Below are 18,393 nucleotides of genomic sequence, written 5' to 3'. Positions count from 1 at the left end.
TTTCTTCCCATCACTTGATTTTATAGGGAGTTGATTTTAGTGGAAAAGCAGGATCATTGCTTTAAATATTTCAAAATGAATAAACATCTCCCAGTTGAAAAATATTATTGAACAACAAACATAACATCCTACATATGCAGGGATAGCAACAATCAGCAATGTTTAGTGTCAGCCTCAGTTCCATGGTCTATGACATGAGCTGCCTGTGCAAAGATTTACGAAGATCAACACTACCCCAAACAAGAGTTAAGAAAATCCTGTTTCAATAAACCATGAGGAACTAGATGGACAGCAAGGACTCGGTGGTTACCCAATTAATTTTCCATACAGCAAAATTCAACTTAACCTCCAATATACACTACATTGTCACCCTGTCTTCTTTGAAAGATGTTTTGAAAGTCAAACCCAGCTACCTCTAGACCGCCACAAAAAAAGAATGAAGATTCAAAAAATAGGAAGTCGTAATATGATAAACTATTGGAATCCAGATGTTTGGGATAAATATCTCTGTAGCCTATTACCTATGTATGAGCCCTGTGCTATGGGTATTTACACAAACACTGAAGGAGTTGGTCTCCGCCCCTCCCTGCACTGACAGGATTGCAAAGCGCTGTATATAATGTGCGGAGATGATGTAACCACTCAACACTGAAGTAGTTCTCACTGGCAGTGGTGCTGATCAATGTGGGCTGCCTTTTCCTATCTCGCTTGCCCAGAATCTCCTAGAACCAACCCTGCTAAGAGAGCTGGGGTAAAGATGAAGGTTTAGGGTTCTGACACAGAGCCAAACTGCGGGCTGCCTGTGGATCACATCCATAATTTTAGTTTCAACTCTGCCAAGAAAGAACAAACCACACTTTGAAGTAATAATCGAGAGATTCTTTGAAAATGCTCTGAATTTAGACTTCTCCCTAAATCATACTGACTTCTCCCAACAATGAAGACATACGAGCAAGCCTGTACTTTATGGAATCCATTCCAATGAAGGCTTAGAACACCGTGACCATTGAAACGTCCCCACATATTAATTTTAAAAGTCCCCTGCATGACCAACATCTTCTCAGAAATATTATTTAATCATATAATAATTACATAAGCATAATTATCTCACATGTAAAATTTGTTGGGGTACGTGCTTGTGTGCTCGCTCTTGCACTGTGTCTTTCTGTGTCTCTCTCTTTTTTTATATAATAAATTTTATTTTTATATTCCCCATACAATTGCAACCCCCTTATTTTGACCCCAATCCCTCCCCTCCTGTCCCCTACCCCCCAGAGTGTCTCTGGTTCATAGTTTTTTGTTGATTTTGATTTTCACTTTCTTATAGTTATTCATATTCCTGGTCCCTTATTTAAGTTTTCTAGATTCCTGCTATGAGTGAGACCATCCGGTATTTTTCTTTTTCTTTCTGGCTTATTTCGCTGTCTCTCTCTTTTTTTTTAAAGATTTATTTATGCATATAAGAGCTGGAGTACAGGCCAGAGATGCGGGGGGTGAGAGGACTCAACAGAGAGAGAGTGGGGAACAGAACAGGCAGACTGACTGAAATACACTGCTGAGGGAAGCAGCGGGCGAGTCAGGAGAGGTCTGCTGCGCCATGTGGGTTGCTCCCTGGCTGGCCAGGGATCGAACTCGTATTGCAGAGGCTGTGGATTTGCTTCACAGTGCGGTGCTTAACCCCTTGCACCACCAGGGAGGCCCTCTCTCTCTTTTTATCCATTGTAGGTAATTTAAATGCCAAAACCACTTCTTTGTCTTGGAAGAGATATACCACCTTTGATAATGTTTGCTTTTCCTTCCTTTCACTTTTTGAAAGCAAATATATTTAATAAATTATTTCCCAAAAGGTCAATTCCTACTTTGAATAGCATCTGAGTCACTAGAAATGAGAAATATGAATGACACCGCCCAATCATCCCTCAATGAAGTCAGAGACACAGGACTCTTCTGCAGAAAGCAAGTTTGGGGACTGGGGCCCTCTGATTACTCACTTGTTAAAAAAAGGTTCAATGAGTTTTGATCTGGCAGACACGTGAATTTTTGGAGGACTAAGAAAAGAACCTGATGAAGAAAAGACACAGAATATTATATATAGTCAAGCAGATGAAGACTGAAAGTGCAGGCAGAAATACATTTAAATCAACAGTATGGCTCACCAAGAGTAAAAGGCACTTGCACAGTCCGAGTCCCCACCACAGGTGTCAGCAGCTCCTCCCTGGGGACTCTCCATGCCCCCCAGGACCCCAACCTCCTGCAACTCTGACCTCCAACCCCCTCCACTTCTAATGCCGTGAGTGGATCCCAGGAAAGTGGCAGGCAGGTGAGATCCACTCTGCACCACTATGTGTTCAACAGACACATGAACAGTGAGTACCTAGGTAGTTTGCCATGGAGATGAAACACAGTCCTGTGATGTAAGCGTCGTAGCCTGCCTCGTGGAGCTGTTCAGAAGCTGTGTTGTAACTTGGAAAACCTTCTGCACTTTCTAAAAAGAAAAAAGAAGAGACAGTTTTTCCAAGGCCATTACAAAATACGAAGACTGGTAGGGATTGCCCCACCAAATCCAAGTGCATTACTATGTGCTCAGACATATCCTAAATGCCTATTACTTAATTCTCGCCAGACAAGAGCTTACAATACAGATGACAGAGTCCCTGAAAATGAAAGCTATGGCCTAGACTGAAGAAATGCCATGTCAGACTATCAGAGACTAGCCTTGGCTTCCTCATCTCACAAGGTGGCACTACTGACAATCACGTGTCACATGCTCTAGGAAAGCTATTCCTCCTGACTGCTTTTTAAGTTTACAGAAAGGAGCTTCTTCCCTTACAGATAATAGTAACATCAAGACCCAACAGGAACTTCAGAGTAATGATTACTGGCACGAACTCTGAGTCCCACTGTCTGAGTTTTGATCTCTGCACCATTACTTAATTGCCCTGAGATTTTGGACAAATCATTTCACCTTTTGGCCTCCTCTGGTAAAATGGAGATGTGACCAAACCACCCTTACCAGATTTCTGTGAAGATCAAATGAGCCGAGGTGACTAAAGTTCTTATAGAATTTGGCACATGGTAAACACTCAGCAATGGTTACCTATTGAAACCCCACGTGACCCTCCAAAAAAGCAGATTCCAATCAACACTGGTAGTTCAATTCAATGTTGTCCTCTACTATGTTTCCAAGCTTACAAATCTAAAGATGAAAGCACACCTAATTCCAAAATTAGATCAGAACTTGCAGTAATGCTGCCCTTGGAACATGAGGCCACCTCATCAGAGACCATTTTATAACCTGATTCTTTTGTCACAGATTTATACATAGATGCTGAGAGAAAAACATCTAAGAGTGACCCGTTTTAGACCAAATTCTCTACCACATGCCAGAACTGTAGATGGAAAAAATAGGATAAAGCTATAACTCATGATTATTTCCTAGAAACATTCTGAAAATGAGTTATCAAGAAGGTATAGCAGAATCAAAAGCATGAATGGAAATTAACAATGAAAAGGCTGTCACTGTTTTTATGTCACACAATGCTCTTTACGTAAGAGTTCTTTAACCTCCATAAGAAGTATCCAAAAAAGTCTTTCAATGTGGTAGCCAATTAAGTAATACCCTCTACTCTACTACCACCAAAAACACAGATTTCCGAAAGCAATTCCTCCCATTCTATTGTTACAGTAAAGTTCTAGCACCCCTACCCACGCATTTTCTTAATTCCATTTTTGGACTATTACCCAGAAAGGGAGGCAAATCGTGACTGCTGTGGTACCTTCCATTAATGGTTTCTGAACCATTAACCCTATTATGTATGTCCTCAGGAGTTTGCTAGATGCAGCTCCCAGCTAACAGAATGTCAGTTACAGTATCTGCCGCACCACTAGGCTAACGGGGACCGAGAAGGAGCTTGAACCTGGGAGGTTCACCAAACACCCGGGTAGTGCTGAGGGATGTGGCACCAGCTCTCCACCCGAGAAATATTCTCCCCACTTGTGGTTGTTCTCACTGCTGCTGCTCTGCTCCTACAACACGTCACTAGGAGGCAGGGCTGGAGTCTCTCCTTCCTCAGCAGTAAACCCGGTTCTTGGGCTTTCTGAAGCACAAAATATATTTTCATTCTACTCCTGGCAATTAATCACCAACTCTTTGTCTCTGCTTGAACAATGCACCATAGAGAAGAGAACACATTGGGTTTGGGAGAATTCCAAGCATTAAGAAATAAAAGCCCTGAAGCTTTAATTGCTAAACTTCTCAATGAACAGGCTACTAACCAACTGGATTAACATAAAGGCCATTTTTATTCAGAAAACAGTAATTCAACACAGAGCATGAGTAAGTTAACAGAAATCTGTAACTGTGCGAGATCGATTCTAGAGCAGTTTCATCTTTCTTCTACAATATACACCAACAATTAGCACCAAGAGTTTGGGGATTTTCAGATCACTTTACATTCTTACCAACTTGAGGAGGGTTGAAAGGTGTGTCTTTTAACCGCTTTTCCAGTTCAGCAAGGGATGTGTTGTTAATGATATCCTGCAAACCAGCAAATGGAGAATTACAAGCTCTCATCTCACTGCAACATATACTGAGCTCCGCAGAACATCATGACAAAAACAAAAAAATCTGGTGCTGCCCCCTTGTGTTCTTTAAAGAATCACAGGTGTCTTTGCTCATTCAATGTGAAAGACAAGGTGCAGGTTTAATTTTCACCATAAGGAAAGTACAGTCATATGAAAGATTTCCACAGACCCATTAAAAATCAGTATCTAGCCAGAGAGCTACACCGTCCTGCCATTCATTTCATGAGGGGGTCTAAAGTCACTCCACAAAGTAGCAGATGATTACACCTTTACTTGAATTTTTTTGATTATAAAATGTATCCCAAATACATAAAATAAGGAAAATAAAGGGAGAAGTGCATGTATGTGTGATCTACCCAAAAATACATTATACATTCTCATATTAACAATTTAGATTCAAAAAGAGTAAAGGAGAAAAACAACATAATTCCACCACCCAAAGACAACTGCTATTCACATTTTGGTATAGTTTTCTAGTCTTTTCCCATTTTTTTTTTGTTGTTCTTTTCTCTCTTTGTTTGGATATATTTGGAAATGGCATTTAAACAGACGAGAATTCCAAAGCTCTTAGTCACAATTCAGAAAATTCCAAAATATAGCTTATCAGTAATAGTTCAAATTTTTAAAATACCTTAAAAGGTTGTGTGCTGGCCATCAATTTAGTATCCAAGAGTCTAAAAACAAAAGAATTTTCAATAAGGTAAACAAAATGTATATCAGTGTTCAAATGTGTTTGACTCAGATGAATAGCCTATTGTCTTAAAAGTGGAGAGGAGAATTAGGCACATGAGCCATTCTGGACTAGTTCAGGCCTCCCACAGCATGAGGCTGGGAGCCCAGCCCCATCGACCAGGAGCTTCCGGTGGCTGCAAGGGAGCCCACACTCCCCACACTCAGAGCACAAGTTCTAGATTAGCTTGTATGTGGAGAGGGTGTGGCTATGTGAATCTCCAGTAAGTCCAAGAGCATCATGTTTTCACATGGCTCAAATACTGCAGGTCAGATATTCCCAGGCTGTCAGTTTCTACCACTGCCAGATTTGTTCAATATAAATTCTTGGAGGTCAAAATATGTATTTGGTAGTTTCATACTATCTCTGTTATCCCTTACTATTCTGTTTCAGAGATTGAAATAATTAGTCATTTAAGGAAAAAAGAAAAAAGGAGACAGGGCCTTCCTGGTGGCACAGAGGTTAAAGTCTCAGTGCTATCAAGCTATCTTCAGCCACTGCAGCCTGAGTTCAATCCTCAGCCAGGGAGCTGACCCACATGGCATAGCAGACCTCTCCTGTCTCCCTGCTGCTCCCCTCAGCAGGGTATTCCAGTAGATCGGCCTGTTCTGCTCCCCATTCTGTCTCTGGTGAATCCTCTCACCCCCCCACACACACACACCTCTGGCCTGTACCCCAGTTTTGGTATGCATAAACAAAAATAAATCTTTAAAGAAAAACATTTAAACAAAAAGGAGACAGACTAATCTGAAGACTTTTTTTTTTTTTTTTTTTTTTTTTTCATATAAATGTGAACACTGTGGATAAACAGAATGGAAAGCCTGGCTGGAGAAGCCAATGCTCCATGCTGTACCTGCCCCTCTCCAGCCGGTCCTCACACAGACTATGCTCTGAAGGTATCACGTGGCTGACATGTGACCTTCAAACATGTGACCTAGCAGAACTTATGCACAACGGTGATGTGGAGAAATACTAACAGATAAAGTTGACTTAAAGTTGAGGGGAAAAAATATCTGACCAGACAATTCTTGACTGTAGAATAGTCTCAACGGGACAATCCCACAGTGCCAACTAGTATCTCTATACAAGAAAGACAAGAGTCAATTCGAGAAAACTTCAGCAGCTTTTCAGATGAGATATGGCATGAGGAGAAAGAGTTTCCTTTCATATTTTAATTCTCAATAGAATACCAAAATCATCAATAATAAAAGCAAGCCATCACAAAGTTGGAGGTATTAAACCATTTCCTGGCTTATGTGAACTAATCACGATCTTAAGGGTTTAATAAATGACTATAGGCCTACTTATATACACCATGATCACTTTTTTAAATGAAAGACAAATCCTCAAAGAAAACTTACCTGGGGAAAACACAAGTTGTCATCTCCTTAAACTCATTTAAGTCCTAAAAAAACAACAGAAAGACTGATTACAATGTCACTAATCCACTCACAGTATTAAAAAACATTCATGATATTTCAAGTTCCATAACCTCTTCTCAAACAAACTGTGATGCCTCACACAGGCCCTTTCAGCTAAACTGCCACTAATTTTAGTTAGTAATGCCTTCTTAAAAAGTGTCACGATATTCTCGCTGATGGGGAAGCATATGATGAGATGTGAAACTTCTGCATAATGAAAATGAACAGATTTAAGCACTTTATGGCTAAAACAGGAAGGGGGAAAGTTCTTCTTAAATGCAGAAAGCCTTCAGTCACAGCTTTCTTACACAAACTCATCATCACAGTCAGACTAGCAGACTTATTTAAATAAGCTGGTGTATGCAGGAAATAGACACAATAAGACTCCTCCTTTAAGTGGACATGCTTGGGTATGTTGATTTAAATGGTCACGAAAACACCTGCTTTTCAATACACACATTCCTGCTTTGACTGGAAAATTGCTAAAGTGACAGCAATAACAAGAGTCTACATTAGACAAGTCACCTCCTAAGTTTCTTTGATCAGGAAGCTGAAAGCTAAGGCAAGCTTGCTCTAATTTTGAATGAACTCATTTACATAAGCAGTTGCCATGCTGTACCGGGTAGTCATACCCAGCCCTTTGTAACTGTACTTCCCTTCAGTGTTATTCATGCTTCATAGCAACCTGCCATTTCCAATTAACTTTTCACCCTGTGAATCCAGACTGCATTTAGCTAGCTTGAAATATTTTCCAGCTTTTCAATGGCTCTTGTTAAATTAATGGACAATACATGAACGAGTAGTTTCAACATGAAGTCAAAACAAAAATGTAATGAGGACTGTAATCTCTCAATACCTTTACAAAGTCCCATAAGCAAGAAACAATTAGAATCACAGCGACTTTCCTGCCAGTATCTAGCAGAGTGGCAGATCAATGTCTTCTGAAAGATCACGCCCAAGTACCAAGAAGATGGTTGAGGAGGGACTCTCCTAAAGGTAGCTCCAAAATAGGAACCTTCAGTAAACTTTTAAATGTAAAATTTGGTACAGGTGAATGTAAAAGTTGTACCATTTTACATAAGCTTGCTCACTTATTCTCATCACTTCTTCCAAAGGTAGGTGGAAGAAAACCATTTTTTCCCTCTGATAAGAACAGAGCATAAAAATCTTACCCATATCACCATCGCAGTAAAGCAGTGGATAAAACCACTAATTTTTTTTTTTAAGATTTTATTTATTTACACAAGAACTAGGGCACAGGACAGAGGTGCGGGAGGGTGAGAAAATTCAACTGAGACAGAGTGGGGAGAAGAGGCAGACGGACCAAAGACACTGCTGAGGGGAGCAGCGGGTGCGACAGGAGAGGTCTGCCGCGCCATGTGGGAATCTCCCTGGCCAGCCCGGAATCGAACCCACGCTGCAGAGGCTGCGGACAGCCTCACAGCACAGCGCTCAACCCGCTGCACCACCAGGGAGGCCCAAACCACTAATCTTTTTTTTTTTTTTTTTAATTTTTCAAACAGTTTTTTTTTTTTTAATTAGAGCCAGAGCATTAGGTAAGTTGTTTCAATCATTTTTACTTATGTAGCTATTCTGACAGGTTAATCATAAATGTCACATATTAAAAGAGTATCCACACTTTATTCACTCAGTCTCATTTTGAAATACTATATATTGGTACTGATTTGTTATATATTAGTACAATTAATGTTTTTCACCAGTTGCATAACGACTACCTTTTAGATATTTAAACTAAGTTGGTTCATTGTTTAATCTCAGTACTTTGTTTCCATCAAGATTGCAGAAACACTCACTGCAGGTGCTCTGAAGCAGGTACTTTCTTTAAAATATGAATATGAATTTGTTGTTTTGTGTTTCATCACAGGTCATATTTAAGACCTTTCAGGATTTTCTAGATAACAATTCTCAAAATTCTTTCTAGAATGAGGCTTACGAGGCCCTCATCCTGGAATTTGCCACCTGCTTTGGTTTGGCAGAGGGCTCCTTACTGAACTTTAGAGCAGCCAAACCACTAATCTTAACTCACCTCCTACTCTGCAACAAATCTCATGTTCTTTTCTACTAGAATTTACTTCAAAACTAGTTTCATTCATGGTAACATTTACTAAGGGCTTATGACATTGCAAGGCTCAGCATACACCGATAACAGTTATATCCCTTGCCCCAGGGGGAAATTACCTAGAAGGAGAAGGGGGTAAGGTTTCAAGACAACATTTACAGCCATAAGAAGTACACAATTCTGCAGGAGTTCAGAGGAAGGAAAGAACAACACTTGACCAAGAGCAGACAAGGAAAACTTCCTGGGAGAGGCATAAAACCTTGATGAGAGGGGAAAGCTGCAAAGAGCAAACATTGAGAAAAGCTAGAGAAAATTCAAGTTGCAGGATATTATATACCAAAAACACAGACAAGCAAAAAACACAAAGCACTTCTCAGGAACAAATGAGTCAGTCTGGCTGAGAAAAAAGCAGAGTAAAGTGAGGCTAGACCACTGGGCCGGAGCACTGAGCGCTGGCTATGCCAGGCAGAGGAGCATCAACAGTACAGAAAGACAGAGAAGTGGGATCAGTTCAGAATTCTGAGCAGTCAGTGATGTGAACAGGGCTATATACCAGAAGATTATTAAGAGAGCACAGCTGGAAGACACTCACTTGTTAAATCAATATGTCATGCCTCCTAAGTGCTAAGCTCTACTGAGTGTTCAAAACACCTCCAAACACAACACAAATACATTTCCTCTTTCCTTTCTGGTAACTTCATTGCTTTAAAGGTTGAAAAGTCCTGAGAAGACCAGAGGAGCGGATAAAGAAGACATGGCACATACACACAATGGACTACTATACAGCTGTAGGAAAAAGAGGAAACCTTGCCATTGGAACAACATGGATGGACTTGGAAGCGATTATGCTAAGTGAAATAAATCAGAGAAATTTCATACCATATGATTTTACTCATGTGGAATATAAAAAACACAGCAAACAAGCAAACAAAAGAAAACCACCTTTTAGATACAGAAAACAGATTGGTGGTTACCAGAGGGAGAAGGTGTATGTGTGTGTGTGTGTGTGTGTGGTGTGTGTGTGTGTGTGTGTGTGTAAAGTGGGCTTAAAAGGAATCAACTATATGGTGGTGGAAGAAACTAGATCTCTGGTGGGGATCCTAGTGTAGTATACACAGATGTCAAATTATTATCTATCTACGTGAAACTATTAAAATGTCACAAACTAATGTTACATTAATAAAGACATCTATTTTTTTAAGTCACGAGAGGAGCTGCTACTTGGATTATTTAGCCAACAAGAAATGGTTGATCTGAAACAAACACTAGCTGTTTAGATTTATACAAGGCAAATTCAGACCCATCACGTCTGCTTTGAGATTCACAGCTCTCAAGTCTTTGAGTCCCAAAGGTTATAGTTGTCATGAAAAGCAGTGACATCCTCAAGGTTACAGAAATATGAGACTGAACTCTGATCAGAGGTCTCTTCCAAAGCAGAAGTAATAAAAGATCGATGTGGTGGCAGGCATGCAAACTCTGGCTTGAGGGCTATATATGACCCACCACCCATTTTTTTTTGAACACAGGTTTATGGAAACAAAGCCAGTCTACCTGCCACGCATTCCACAGCAGAGTTCAGGAGACAGCGACAGCGCTGAGAGTTGTGACAGAGACAGTGCAGCCTGGAAAGCCCAGAGTCATTTACTATTTGGCCCTTCATAGAAAAAATCTGCCAAGATCCAGCTTAAAGGATGTACTAAAGGTTAAAGGGAAACAGGGAATCCTGCCTGGAGTTTGCCAAACTCCAAATCATGCAGTCAAAATGAAAAGAATTCAGATGTGAGAAACAGTAGGGAGAGAAAATTATGAGGATTTTGTAAGTGACAGGATCTGGGGGACAGACAAAGAGTCAAACGTTAAAAATAGTGTTGGTGACAGGGTATCACTTAGAGACACAGACAGAGATTAAGGAACCAGGAGGAAGAACTGGTCAGGAGACAGTAATAAGGAAGAAAGGTAGTGTGGGGTCAGCCACAAACTGGGGTCTCAGGATACAAAACCAGGTCACAGCGGGAGGCCAAGATGCCGGGGCTGTCCGCTGAGGTTATGATAGTAGATGACATCACCAGAGGAAGGAAACAAAGAGAACACATAGGAGGGGGAGGGCCCAGGAAGTGAGATGAGTCCACATGCCAGTGAGGGAGCAGAAGAGCAAGAGATAGAGAGGAGCCTCTTCCCGGGGAGCTCTGTGCACTCAGTGCAGCATGAACACACAAGCCAGGTCTACGGGGAGTCAAGGGAGGCAGCCTCACAGGCCAGGTCTACGGGGAGTCGAGGGAGGCAGCCTCACAGGAGGCAGGCGAGAATTTGCAGGAGTTGATCCAGGTCACTTGACTGAAAGCACCGCTCATCTTCCTCGACCCTGCTGTCTCACATTAGCAGTGCCCATGTCTGCAGCCCGGGGGCCCTGCCCAGCCCCAGCTGAGCAGACCACTGGCGTAAAGACAAAGCATTTAGCCTTGCGCTGGCAATAGGAGATGAATGAACAGCCCTTTAAATGGCCTGTAAGCCCTAATCTTCAAAATGGGAGACTCTCTGGGAGTGTGATGCAGACCCGGAAACAGCACCCAGGAAGAGACCACTTTCTCAGAAACAAGAGAATTGTGCGTTTTTAACCCCGGCTGACAACCACTTACCGCAGGTAGGGGGCAGTAGAACTGATGAACTGTGTGCATGACATCCAAGAGCATATTGTGTCCGATCACGAGTTTTCCCTAAAGAAACTCAAGGTTAGGGAAAGGGCTTCTGGGTACAAAATTACATGAAGGCTTAAGAGTGAAATGCATGGTTCAGATTCTGTGAAGATACTGCACTAAACTTACTTTTTGACATTTTTAAAAAATTATAATCATATGCAAGTAAATAAGTTAGGGCTGGCTTCATTCTTCTTCGAAGTAAAAGTGCCAAATGATTTTGATTTGATTGCTATTTTTCTCTGCTATTAACTCATCTTGCCACCCTTAAGTATCAAACATAGTAATATTTTTCTTGATGAGCTCAAGTTTAAAAAGTCACTATAATGCTGAGTGACATGAACTGTTAAGTAATTTATGAACAAACTCCAATACCTCTTCTAAAAGTATATTCCTTAAAACAACTCACTTCTTTTCAAAAGATACATTCATAACAATACTGAAAGGTAAAAATAATATTTTGAATTAAACAGACAGAACTTTCATTTCATTCACCTATGTCAAAATTCATCCCAACTGAGGGACATTTGACAAAATCCTCATTGATACTCTTTAGAAATATCAAGGTTATAAAAGACAAAACTGTTACAGACTTGAGGAGACTAAGGAGAAATAACAAGTAAATGCAGTGTGGGATCCTAGTCAGAATCCTGAACAGAAAAAGGATTCAGCAGAAAAGCTGGTGAAATTCACGTAAGGTTTTTAGCTCATATAATTAATTGTAACAATATTAATTTCCTGAAATCGAATCACAGCACAGTCACATGGGAGGTTAACATGAGGGGTAGCTAAGTGAGGGATGGGTGGACAGGCTAAACAATTTGTGCAACTTTTCTTTTTAAAAAAAAAAAAGATTTTTTTAATTTTTATTTATGCATACAAAAGCTAAGGTGTAGGCCAGAGGTGTGGGGGGTAGGGTGGTGAAGAGGATTCACCAGAGACAGAGTGGGGAGCAGAACAGGCAGACTGACTAAAGTACACTGCTGAGGGGAGCAGCGGGGAGACAGGAGAGGTCTGCTATGCCATGTGTGTCACCTCTCTGGCCGGGGATCAAACTCAGGCTGCAGTGGCTGCGGATAGCTTCATTGTGCTGAGACCTAACCCCTTGCACCACCAGGGAGGCACTGTGCAACTTTTCTGAGTGTAAAATTACTACAAAATCAAAACTTTTTGAAAACTATAGAAACACAGATTTACTAAGAATGACATTAAGGTCATGCTGCAGGTCATTCTGCAGATTACACATCCGATGCAGACTTTAATGTGATATAAAATTTAAGAGTATTTCTGTTCCCTGGCTTTAGAGAGCTTAACTATATCCATATTTTAAACTTTTAAATGGCTGAATCACTCATAAATAGGACTTTGTGTTCATCGCTTTGTGACTTTAACTGTCAATGGTCAGAAACATATCAATAGTATGAATTATTCTGTAGAAAAAAAAGACAACAAAGAGGAAAAGCAAACATAGGTCAAACAAGCTTAGATCATTTAATTCGTGAAAGGGGAAATGTCCCAATCTCGGGCAGCCAGCTATGCAGCCAGGAAGACCACAGGGGAGCTTGGCGCCAACTATGCCTCCCATCTCCGTCAAACCATGGCTTAGCTGAGGTCTGCTGGCCACGTGTGCACAATGGAAGCAAGTGGGACAGAAGCTCCTCTGCTTCTCTGGATACCTGTTACCTGAGCCATGTTTGAAGAGACCTACACCTTTGTTTCTCTCCAGGTCTATCCAACTTTCTTTTCCCTTCTGAACACCTGATTTACTTTTCAGAAAGAGCTCCGGATCAGCCAGCCCCCTTCCTCCCAAAGGCTCTGTAACCTCTGCCCTCCCAAGGGAGGACAGCAGTGTTCCTCCCTCAGGAGCCGGAGTTTTGACAAGTTCACACCTGGCAGTGGGACAGCCTCGAAACCCTGAGAGATTCTCTGTGGCTTCCCTGATGCAAAAGTTCAGCCTCTCAGGGACAAGGTGACTCCTCCTCAGGGCTATGATTCCTTTCCCCGAGTCTCAGATGCAGCTGAGCACCCAGGCAAGCAGTCTGCATCGGATGTGTAATCCGCAGAATGACCTGCAGCACGACCTGGTTTATCTACCCCAACCTCTTCCCAGAAAAGACTTACAAACAAGAAACATCTACCACACCTAGCACAGAACCCTCTCACATGCTTCCATGAATGGCCAACATATTTTTAAGACTTATGAGCAATGTCAGAAAAGATTCAGTCCAGTTAAGCAAAGGAACACAACACTATTTTCCTCCATCTGGATTCTTCTACTTAGAGATGAAAACAGCTCAAATGCCTGATTGTTTCTCTCTTTTATTCTACTTCCTGCTGGTTTTGAGAATAATAAACATTAGTTTAGGTAGCCTTATGTGGACATCACAGTAGAATCCTCTTATGCATTCTGAAAAAAGGATTGAATATCCCTAGCAATTACGTCTCCCCAAGTACACTGTAACAATAATCTACTTTCCTCCACTCCAGGTAAACATGCTAATGTATCCAGGTGATTCATTTGCAATGGTAATTAGGCTTGACACCTTATATGTTATATTGAGGAATCTAGTTTAAAAGAAAAAATTTGGTTCACTTACCGAATTAGCAATGGCATGAATGACTCTAGAAAATCCCACAGCATCATTCAGTTCCTCCTAATTAAAGTAAACAAACAGAAACTACTGACATACATCTATTTCTCATTTGCATGGAATAAAACCTAGCCCAAAATAAAAGCACTGAAATTTTACATTGAGTTACACAGATGATAAATCGATCATCCCAAACAACTGCATCTGAAAGGATCACTGAACAAACCTCTCCTCTGTTTTAGAAAGTAAGATAAGCAAGTGGCAAATTATTCGTCAGTGATTAAAATAACAGTGCCTAGGATGTCCCCACCGCTTCCCATCAGGTGTTGAAATTTCCAAGTCTACTAAGAGGACTTAAAAATGCCAACCTTAAAAGCCTGCCACCTGCTGGCTAACCTCAATACTGCACCAAGTTCCGAAGAAAGCCATATAATTGATCAAATCAAGCACGCCATCATTCTTGATTTTCTTCTTTGTAAAAATGCATTTTTATAATATGTGACCACCGCACTCTGAGACGCAGGCCCACAAAATTCCTTCTCTCCCATTTTCTTGCTAACGTTGTTTAAATAGGCTCAATTTCTCTCCTCTCTTGAAACTCCTTCCTTAACTCTAAGCTCCATCCAACCACTGTCCCTTCTGTGTCTCTTCACAGTTCAGTGATTTGAAAGACTTCCCTCCTCTCGCTAGCACCAACCTAATTCCCAGCTACTTGCAGCCCTCTGCTCTCAGACATCCCCCCACCTTACTGAAACTGCCCCCTCTTCACATACTCCCAAGGCTAACAAGCGCTGACGAGGACGTGGGGAAATGAGACCCCAGGTGCCCTCCCGGAGTCTACGGTGGCTACAGAAAACAAGAGGGTGGTTTTGCAATATATTAAACACAGAGCTACCATAGCATTTGGCAATTCCACTCCTGGGTGCGCACCCAAAAAAACTAAAAACAAGGATTCAGAGAGACCTGTACACCCATATTCACAGCTGCATTATTCACAATGGCTGAAAGGTAGAAGTGTCCATCCATAGATGGACGATAAAGAAAACGTGGTCTATCCATGCAATGGAAAAGTACTGAGTCTTCAAGAGAAGGAGATTGTTGTCACGTGTTGCAACATGGATGAACGTGGAGACAGTGTGCCAGTGAAATCAGCCTAATGCTTCCCTAAGTAGAAGAATCCAGATGGGGGAAATTTTATCTGATACCCCTGATAAGTCTTAAAAATATTTTGGCCATTCATGGAAATGTGTGAGAGGGTTCTGTATTAGGTGTGGTAGATGTTTCTTGTTTGAGAAGATGTTTCTTTCTGAGAAAAGACTTCCCCGTCTGGGACAGATAAACCATGCCACGCTGCAGGTCATTCTGCAGATTACACATCCGATGCAGAACGCTTGCCTGTGTGCTCAGCTGCGTCTGAGATTTGGGGAAAGGAATCATCCCCTGAGGAGGAGTCACCTTGTCCCTGAGATGCTGCAGGCTTCACCACATGAAGCTTCTAGGGTAGTCAAAGTCACAAGACAGAAAGTAGAATGGCGGTCACCAGGGGCTGGGAAGGGGGGAATGGAAAGCTATGTGATGGGGACAGTTTCAGCCAGAGCGGATGGTGGAGAAAGCCATGGCCCAACGTGAATGTGCGGGACACGAAGGATCTGCGCACTTAAAAGACCTGAGATGGTAAATGTTCTGTATATTTTACCACAATTAAAACCGAAAAAATTTTAAAGAATATTTTGAACAAGAAAAACTACTCCTAATGCTGAACCCAACAGCTACACCTCAGTCCTCATCCTGGTTTCTCGAGAGTCTCAGACACTGTCAACACCCCTTTTTCCCTCTCTTCCCTTGGCTGCTGTGTCACAGTCATCTCCAGGCACATGCTTCTACTCCTGCCTGCCTGCCGGGTCAGTGCTGGTGGCTGGATCCTCTCTGCCCTCTTCTCTCCCTCCACACACCTGCAGGCGCTCTAACCCACTCCATTCCCCGCCAGCGACAAGTCTACCTTCACCTCTTGCCTGCCGTGTAGCCTGAGGAAGCTGCCCGCAAGATAACAGCCTTCCATGCCCCAAAGACCTGTAAAATCTCCTCCTATCAAAACACAGAATGTAACATCTTTTTCCACCACACGGGAAGAGCTCCATCATAGTGCCCGGGTGACCATGCATGTATCCAAATCCACCAAATCCTAACTCACAAAGACCAAGGTGTGAGCTGCAGCTGCTCTTGGTAGAGCACTCCAGAAGGAAAGGACTGGAAACAGAAGCTTACAAGAATCTGCTATGAGGCCATCTTCCACCCACCCCACCTCTCTCCTGGGAGGCCATCAAGAGTGGCTTCTCACAGCCTCCCAGGTTCTCACGGGGCATGGGGCTAAGTGCCCATACCCTGCAGGAAAGAGCTGCAGAGTGACCGAACATCAGCGCTCTGAGCTACAGACCAGAACTGGCTTCTCACAACTCATGTTCTACCACCCGGGCCCTCAGGTTTCACACTGTCTTTTTAGGTGTGTGGGACAAGAACCACCAGCAGCCACATGTCTGACTGGTACCCTTTCACTATGAGCAATGAATTGTCTAAAGCTAAAAGTGGTTTTTATTGTACCTCTTCTAGGTGAATCAATCAGCTGTGGTCCTGCCTTACATGCATTTGATTGTGACATTCGCCCACACCCACACCTAAACCCACCCCTGTGCCCCTCAGCCTGTGGTCTCCCACCAGTATCGGTCCAGTCCACCCCCTCTAAGTGAACTGACATCAGTCTACCCAGTTGCCTAAATTTCTAACTTGAGTATCTTCCTTCTCCCTCCTTTTGTCATCCAAATCCAATCACAAATTCCCAATTCTGCCTTCCACAGCAATCTCCAGATTCCACCAAAATAGCTACTAACCATCGTATTCCAGGTCACAGACATCTGCAGATAGGTTACTTCACAGCTTAACGTGTATCCCTGCCTCCAGTCTTACTCAAATTCATTCTCCACACAGCAGCCAGGCTGATGTTTCAACATCGCAAACCTGCCCATGTCACCCTAACCTGTTAAATCAAATGTTCTAAACACTGTTTTAGAAAAACTAGTAACTGTACCTGAAGTTAGGGCAATTATTAGTTAAGGGGGGGTGAAGCTCAGGGACACACAATTTGAATGACACTTCAAGACTGAGTTAGTGGAGACTGGTGCCTTTGTTGGCTCTGTCTAAATACTTAAGCTTAGGGCCTCCCTGGTGGTACGAGGGGCCAAGACACAACCTATGAAGCTGTCCACAGCCTCTGCAGCACGATTCCCCGGCCAGCCAGGGAGCTACCCACATGGCGCAGCAGACCTCTCCTGTCTCCCTGCTGCTCCCTTCAGCTGTGTATTTCCATCGATCTGCCTGTTCTGCTCCCCACTCTGTTCTGGTGAATCCTCTCACCCTCCACACCTCTGGCCTGTACTCCAGCTCTTGTAAGCATAAATAAATGAATCTTTAAAAAATAAATACTTAACTTCCCCTCGTTCTAGTCCAGGTTTTTCTACAGATTCAATTCTTTTAAGATAGAAATCTACTCATTAAATTGAATTCAACCTATGATGTAGAAATATATAGAAAGAAGTATCTATGTTGCCATTTCTCCCCCAAAGGAAACGAACATAATCACCTGTTCTTTAGCTTGTTTCTGCTGTTCTCTTCGCTTGCGCTCTTCTTCATCCACTTTGCTGATAACTATGTACCGCTCTTTCTAAAAGACATAAAGCAGATATGCAATTTTCTGGAAGCAACTTGACCCCCAAAAGTTCAGATTCTGCCACCATTAGAAATTATCACTGCATAGGCTTTAGGGGCTAAACACACTGAAATTATTTTAAAATGCCACCAAAAATTGAGTTGATGTTTTGTAAACCAAAATTTTCTTTCTGAATCTCCATGACACTTTCCTGGGCTTATTAATTCAACCCAAAAGATGTCACTTAAAAGAATCAACAGGCTATGAGAATAAAATGCTTTCTAACATGAACACTATGAAGTTATATTGAATATGAGTTTTTAAATAGTTTTAAAATAAGATTTCGCCAACCTATGTCATTAACATAAGAAAAACATCCTGGATTTTCTGGTAACTTGTCAGGTAACTAGTGCCTTCTTTCTCACATATTAAATTTTACATTAACTCACCACAAAATCTATTACCTCATAAGGTAATAGAGACTTATCTTTCAACAAGATTGTTTTTTAATTTACTTCATCTCTTATTTGATTTGAGATCTGATTAAGAACAACTAAATTCTAAAATTTGCAACGGGAACCCACCATCAGTCCA

At 41.8% G+C, this 18,393-nt stretch overlaps 1 protein-coding gene across 1 annotated transcript in view; it reads right to left on the bottom strand.

Moving 5' to 3' along the window:
- The window catches only part of PARN (poly(A)-specific ribonuclease), a 129,895-nt gene that overhangs the window by 97,871 nt on the left and 13,631 nt on the right, over positions 1-18,393 (bottom strand). The window contains exons 11-18 of the mRNA XM_037507572.2: positions 17,734-17,814; positions 14,106-14,162; positions 11,452-11,529; positions 6,676-6,719; positions 5,216-5,258; positions 4,462-4,537; positions 2,375-2,485; positions 1,992-2,061 (exon numbers count right to left, since the gene is read on the bottom strand). Of these exons, the coding sequence (XP_037363469.2) occupies positions 1,992-2,061; positions 2,375-2,485; positions 4,462-4,537; positions 5,216-5,258; positions 6,676-6,719; positions 11,452-11,529; positions 14,106-14,162; positions 17,734-17,814 (560 nt within the window). The remainder of the gene's footprint in view (positions 1-1,991; positions 2,062-2,374; positions 2,486-4,461; positions 4,538-5,215; positions 5,259-6,675; positions 6,720-11,451; positions 11,530-14,105; positions 14,163-17,733; positions 17,815-18,393) is intronic.

The sequence above is a fragment of the Talpa occidentalis genome, unplaced genomic scaffold, assembly GCF_014898055.3.
Source record: "Talpa occidentalis isolate TD23 unplaced genomic scaffold, MPIMG_talOcc4v2.1 talOcc4.12, whole genome shotgun sequence".
In the NCBI taxonomy this organism is placed as follows: Eukaryota; Metazoa; Chordata; class Mammalia; order Eulipotyphla; family Talpidae; genus Talpa; species Talpa occidentalis.
This window is presented reverse-complemented; position numbering and strand designations above follow the sequence as displayed.